Source organism: Ostreococcus tauri (assembly GCF_000214015.3).
Source record: "Ostreococcus tauri WGS project CAID00000000 data, contig chromosome 10, whole genome shotgun sequence".
Taxonomy (NCBI): Eukaryota; Viridiplantae; Chlorophyta; class Mamiellophyceae; order Mamiellales; family Bathycoccaceae; genus Ostreococcus; species Ostreococcus tauri.
Window position 1 is genome coordinate 301,532 of NC_014435.2, and position 6,527 is coordinate 308,058.

At 58.2% G+C, this 6,527-nt stretch overlaps 4 protein-coding genes across 4 annotated transcripts; all 4 read right to left on the reverse strand.

Annotated features, from left to right (window-relative positions):
- Nucleotides 1-11: 11 nt before the first annotated feature.
- On the reverse strand, nucleotides 12-681 carry OT_ostta10g01850 (RNA polymerase Rpb7, N-terminal; the record flags this gene model as incomplete). The annotated part of the gene is made up of 2 exons (XM_022983164.1): nucleotides 12-449; nucleotides 583-681. 2 exons carry the CDS (start codon nucleotides 679-681, stop codon nucleotides 12-14), a joined length of 537 nt encoding a protein of 178 aa, XP_022839798.1.
- A 289-nt stretch (nucleotides 682-970) lies between these two features.
- On the reverse strand, nucleotides 971-4,441 carry OT_ostta10g01860 (Nucleotide-binding, alpha-beta plait; the record flags this gene model as incomplete). Its single annotated transcript, XM_022983165.1, has 1 exon — nucleotides 971-4,441. The coding sequence occupies one exon, from the start codon at nucleotides 4,439-4,441 to the stop codon at nucleotides 971-973; it is 3,471 nt and encodes a 1,156-aa protein (XP_022839799.1).
- A 258-nt stretch (nucleotides 4,442-4,699) lies between these two features.
- Nucleotides 4,700-5,985, reverse strand: OT_ostta10g01870 (NAD(P)-binding domain; the record flags this gene model as incomplete). The annotated part of the gene is made up of 2 exons (XM_022983166.1): nucleotides 4,700-5,693; nucleotides 5,900-5,985. The coding sequence occupies 2 exons, from the start codon at nucleotides 5,983-5,985 to the stop codon at nucleotides 4,700-4,702; spliced, it is 1,080 nt and encodes a 359-aa protein (XP_022839800.1).
- A 328-nt stretch (nucleotides 5,986-6,313) lies between these two features.
- Nucleotides 6,314-6,527, reverse strand: OT_ostta10g01880 (unnamed product; the record flags this gene model as incomplete). Its single annotated transcript, XM_022983167.1, has 1 exon — nucleotides 6,314-6,527. A coding segment is annotated over one exon (214 nt), but the record flags the coding sequence as incomplete, so codon positions are not given.

Here is a 6,527-nt window from a genome sequence, read left to right on the forward strand (position 1 = left end):
GAACCGTCGTCTTACAATCCACCGGAGCCGAAATCAATCAAGCCCAGGTAATCGTCCTTGATCGTTGCGATGCAGAAAATGTCGTTGGCATCGATGCGCATGCCGACGATGCGCACACGAACCGACGCGTCGCGCTGGATTCTAATCTGCTGGTCGTCGCTAACGTAGCAGTTTTCCCCAGAGCTATCGAACTGCATGTCCTCGGTGATCAACGCGTTCGAGACGAACAACTGCAGTGGTCCGGCCTCGGCGAAGAACCCAAACTTGTTTACCTGCGTCACGACGGCGTCTACGACCTCGCCCTTGAACGGGCGGAACACAACGCAATCATACTTGACGTGAAACTTCGCCCTCGCCGTGCCGTCGTCCACCACCACGCCCTCACTCACGTCATCGACGCGCGTTACCATGACGATGAATCCGTATCGTCCCGAGCACGTGCCCTCGACCTGGGTGTTCGTGAACGCGTCAGTCGGCGTCAGTCTCGAGCTCTCTCTGCGCGTCTTCGCGATCGTCTTAGGGTTGTGCCGAGTCCCGATCGTCTCTCCGTCCCTCCCCCCGCGCGTCGCTCAAGTCACCCACCTCGTGTCGTAGCTTCTCTTCCAACACTGCGCGCATTCGCGCCCCGAAGTGTCGAGGCTCGAGCGTGATGTTACGCTCGAGGTTCACGTGGAAGAACATTCCGACTGCGCTCGACGGATCTCTCGCTCGATCTGTTGCGCGCGCTCGTCGACGGTCGAGCTCGTGCCCGCTCGATGCGCGTCGTGCGTGCCTCGCTGTCGTTCCCGATCGATGGCGCGCGCGTTGACTTCACCGGCGTGCGAAAGGCGCGTCGACGAGTGGAGTGAGTGTCGGGCTGGACGCGCACAGGCGCTGGAGCGACGCGAGACGTGGGCTTTTGGTGTTACGACGCGTGCGCTTATTTATCGGTTACGGGCGTGCGTTTGTTATTCAATAAATATCGATCGAGTTATTCCTTTTTTCCCGCGAACGTACTCCACATGTTCCTGACCGCGCTGGACTCTTTCTCCACGTAGGAGTCCTCCTCGTGTTCCTCTCCTGGCATTTCTTGAGCAGTCTTTGAGAACGATTGCTCTTGCTCGAATCTCCGCGCCTCGGGGAAAAGATTAACGTATTCTGGATTATCGTGCACGCGATACGAAGGCAAGCCGGAGAGGATTCCGTCCACGGACTCGTCGTTCTTGTACATGTTATCGCGAACGGTGGTGAAGTTGTGGAACATCACATCCGCACTCCAGTCAGACTCGAGGCATCGAGCGCAACCGAGCACGTACAGCATGGTTCTTCCCAAACCACTCAGAAACGACTTGATCAAGTGATAAGCAACATATATCAAGAGAGGAATCAGCTGGATCAGTCCGTTGACGCGGTAGAAGCGTTCTTCGAAATCCAATTGCGCGTATCTCGTCATGTTCGCTCGAATCGACCAGAAGTCGGCTTCGTTCTGAGATTGGAGGCTCTCGTCCCACCCATCGAGAGATTCGAGAAAGTAAGACGGGACGTCCCACTGCGAAAATACCCACGCCGCAAACGCAAAGTGCGCCAGACATGCGTAAGGGAAGTAAAACAGGAACTGCTGCGCCAAAGTGTGGGAGTACAGTGCCGGGAAGCGGCAGTATCTCAGAATCAGCGTCTTGTCGGACCAGTAGGAGAGTAAGCAATATAGCGCCGCCACGGGGATGAGAATCGGAGCAGCGGCAAAGAGCACGACGGTGGAAAATATGACAGTCATCATCTGCCCGTATCGCTCAGCTAGCGTGAACTTTGGTCTCGCGTACAATCCATTCAATTTTTGCTGCGTCTTGCACCACTTAGACGTAGTGTATCGAGAAAATTGCTGAACCCAAGCCCCGACGAGTCGCCAAGGACCGAAGTAGCAGGCGTTGATGAAAGCGGAAATCATTATGGACCTCATGACAAGAGCATACCAATCGAGGGTGACGTCCTGATGACTACCTCTGAAAAGGATGGGGAAGTTTTCCAAGCCTTCAATGTCAATGTTCACGAGCAACGGCAGGATCAAAACGTTCGTCAGTAGGGTGTAGAAGGCGTACCTACTCGTCGCTCGTTCCGTGGCAGAAACAGTCTTGAAGCGAGCAAAGAGCGCAAATTTAGCTGACGCCCACAGTAAAGTGATCGAAGTGAGAGCCGTAATTGTGAGACGACCAACTTCGAAAAGTATTATGACGACTTGATCGTAGTAGTAGTCTCGACAGACGTCCGACACTGACCCCGAAAGCGCAGCGGATTGGCACATGCAATCGTAGCAGACCTTCGCCGCACATTCGTCCGCGGTCGTCGTCGAATCCAGACCACCGTTCCACTTGTCGTCCATATATCCAGCGGTTCGAGCTTGTTCAGTAGTCAGTGAAGATGAGTATATTGCCGCGGAGTATGGAGAATATTGAGTCATATCATAAGACCAAACTGCGGACTCGACGTACTTGTGGCAATCGGAGGAGTCGATCTGTGATCTGAAGTTCTCGTTTGAGATGACTCTGAGATCGGCTGACGAAAGGTCCTTGTCGAGGTCCCAGATGGCCGGACAGTACAAGTTTTTGTTCCCATTTAATGTGTAGAGTCCGTTGCAGCTAACGACAAGTTGTGCCCCAGCCTTTGACCAGGTCGTCGTCAGTACGACAAGAACAATGGCGCCGACGAGGAGAGTGATGATGCCAAGCGCCGCGGTCGAGCGCCGAATCAAGTAATTCTTCCACGAAACATTTGTCATATTTTCCCACAGGATATCGGACGCTTCGCCGGCTTGTTTCACTTTGAGGTAGTGATACGTCATGCTTTCCTGGCCGTTTTCTGAGATCGTCTTTTCAACGCGAAACATTGTGCGCTCAGTTCTAAAGCAGTTGAAGTAGGCGAAATATTCATCCCGGCATGCAAGCTTGTCGGTTTCTTGCTCAAAAGTAACGAAGGCAGTGACGACATCGAACGCATCAAACGGCATTTGAGCTGTTTTGTCAATCTTTTCTTTCAAATCCATGATGGCGTCACGAATTTTATAAAACTCCTTCCATTTACGGTTGAAGCTACGATTTTCTTCGAGTGACTCTCCCTTCTTGCGGAGATTGTGCCTCATTGCGCTTAGCTCTGCTTTCAAAATTTCAGCTTTTTTAAAGAGACGAGCCCGCGCCATGCGCATTCGTAGCAGTCTACCGAACGCACGCACGATGACCACATCCGCCACAGGACCAAATTCTTCGAAATGCTCACGGACCTCTTCTTCAGTAGCGTTGTTCGGTAGCCCATCGACCTGCAACGAGTAGTCGGAGAGAGTGAGCAGCGCTTCGTCGACTCGGATGACGAACGCGCGAATACTGCGAGCGAGACCCGAGCCCACCGCCATGAAGCACAGGACGATGAAAACATCCAGACAAGAAAGAAAAGCCATAATTGTTCGAATGTCAACGCCGTAAACGCTCGCATACGTACTCACTGCGGTCATACCGAGCGTTGTCTTTATCTCGGGATCGATGTCGACCGTGTTTGTTTTCGCAAGGTGCACGTAGTGCGCTATGAAGACTGAGGCCAGGCACGACAGAACGAAGAAGACGATGCCTAGTCTTTTCAGCTGAGCAAACCACAGACCAATCCCCGGTCCTAGAACATCCATGTCGCTTTTAGTGGTGCTCCAAACCGGCAGTTGCTTGTGATCTTTGTCGAGAACCGCAGATTCAAGATTCTCCAACCGGGCGATGTGTCGTCTTGGCCGTTTATACGCAGGGAGTTTATCGCTCATGACGGCTAGAAAGTACGAATCTTCCACCACGTCTTGCTTCTCGCTCAAGTCCGCATTTGGGTTCCTGATGGGCGCACCGGCCGAATTCGTCGGTGCGTTCATGGAGTTGATCCTGCTCTTCATTCTCGTCAGCTGCGTCGGCTCGCCGCCTCTGTAAGGAACGTTTGCGCCTTCTTCTTCGTCGTTGTCGGTAGACGCACCTTCACTCTTCTCCGCCGCCTTTGCCATCTCAGAATCTTCGTCAAACGCCACGTCACACTCGTTGTTCTCGAGGCGTCTGCGCATCGTCGCCGTCCAAGTGTACTCCGGTACGGTTTCGGCTTCGCGATGCTCCGTGAATGCCGGGTCCTCCTCCTCCTCATCGCTCGCCACCGCCTCCTCTTCCACTCGCTTCGCGAGTATCTTCTGCATCCGTTTACTTTTTGTCTTGGACAACGCATCGACGCGAACCGCGTTCTCGTCCAACTTGGTCGCCGTCGTGTCCATGTTCCGCTCGCGCTTTGTCGGCGCGCGCTCCAGCGCCTCCGCCGGCGCCGCGCTCGCGTTCGCCTCCTCGTTCGCGCGCGCGTTCTCGTTCCCTCGGATCACCGTGGCCACGCGCGAGAGCGCTCGCACGAGCCCACCCGCGAGCGGGACGGGCGCATCCGTCCCGTCGGCGTCGTCCGCCATCGTCCTCGCGCGCTGGCACCGCGCGTGCGCTGGCACCGATTCAACGTCCGCGCGCGACGAACGACGCGTCGACGCGCGCGCGACGAAGGCGGCGTCGACGCGCGCGAACGACGCGAGCGATGCGCGCTGGCGTCGATGGGTGACGCGCGAGCGGGGCGCGGGGCGGTGTGCCGGTGGCGCGCGATGGATGGATGGATGGATGATACGCCCGCGGGAACTCGGGTGTGATGGTTGTCTTCTGTTACAGGTGTCGCGCGCTCAGGCGGCGTTTTGTTCCCACGGAGCCTCGCCGAGGGCGTAGCCGCCGGCGCGGAAACTTCGGAGGTAGTCCAACACGTAGCCGTTCTCGATATCGTTCGGGTCGATTCCGAGATCGGAGAACCCCAAGGTATCGGGAGCCTTGACGTAGTCGCGGCTCTGGGCGTCGATGTACGAGCGCGTGAGGCCGACCGGGGTGGGCATGGGGAACGGAACCTTGCGAAGGAGAAACTCATGCGGGCACGACAGCGCCCGCATGATGAAGCTCGGGATGTACGCCGTCGAGCGTCGCGAACGAGCGGTTCTGAGGACGAGCTTTGCGAGGTCGTGCACGGTGTAAACCTTCTTGCCCGCGAGCTCGTACGTGCGTCCGCTCGTCAACTCGTCGTGAACAATCTGCCTGATTGCCACGGCGACGTCGTCGACGAATACCGGTTGGTGCTGCGTGTCACCACCGTCGATGATCGGAACCATCGGGTACTTGCGAGAGTGCTCGGCGAATACGTTTAAGAACCTGTCCTCGACGCCGACCATCTTCGCCGGACGCACGACGGTGGCGGACGGGAACGCCTCGCGCACCGCCGCTTCGCCCTGCGCCTTGGTTCTGAAGTATGCGCTCGGGTGATCATCTGCCGCTCCGAGCGCGCTGACGTGAATCAACCGACGCACGCCGACATCGGCGCAGATCTCCGCCAATTTCTTCGGGAACGTCACGTGGACGTCCTCGAAGGAAAAGTTACGCGTCTCCCACTCTCTCCCGACCATGTTAATGACCACGTTACTTCGCTCCACTGCGTGTCGAATCGCCCCCTCATCGCTGATCGCGTAATCCATTTGCAAGATCTGACCGAGATCGCCCATCACCTTCAAGTGCTGTCGATCGTTCTCACCGCAACGCGTCGGCAGAATCATCCGCGACCCGCTCTTCGCCACGTGGTGCGTGACGTATCGACCCAAAAAACCAGTCGACCCGAACACCGTGCACGTGATCCCGCTGTTACGACGACACAAAGAACCCACATCGTCAGTCTCTCGCCCTCGATCGTCGTCATCGTCGTCATCGTCGTCATCGTCGACGTCGCGCTCCGTCGTCTCGCCGCCGCGCTCAAACCTATCGCCGCCGTCTCTCTCCTCGCGCGTCGTCACCATCGCCTCCACGCGCCCGCGCGTGCGTCATCCGCGCGCGCGTCCAGATCTTACCTAAACGACGACCGTCCACCCGTTCCGCTCGCTCCCGCGGTGACGGGCGGCGGCGGGACTTTAAATTCCTTCGCCGCGCTCGCCATCGACCGATGCGTCGTCGCGCCCGTCGTCGCGCGTCGCTCCGTCTGCGCGGTCGCGGCGACGGATCGCGCGCGACCGAGGACGACGTCCGCGAGTCGCGTCGACGCGCGACGGGCGCGCGCGAGGGACATCGCGCGCGTGCGGACGCGCGAGCGACTGTGGATCACACCCGATCGAGACCGAGTGGGGTGCACGCGCACCCGCGGACGCGCCGAGACCGTCGAGCGCTCTGAAGGACGCGCCGAGGCGACGGCGGGGACGACGTCGAGCGAATGAAAAGATGAAGATGAATGAAAACAATGCGTCGATGACGCGCGCGCGAGGGCGCGCCTAGCGACACGCGACGACGGCGTCCAACGCGCGTTTTACGCTCGCGGCGAACGCGGCGCGGTCCTCCTCGGGGATCGATACCGCGCGCGCGTCGAGCGCCGCGGCGAGGGATTCACACGCCAACGTCGCCACGCGTGTGAGCGCGATCTCCGGCGTCGCGTCGACGCCGTCTCGACCGCCGCGCGCGCCCGAAGAGGCGTTCGCCCCCGCGCGC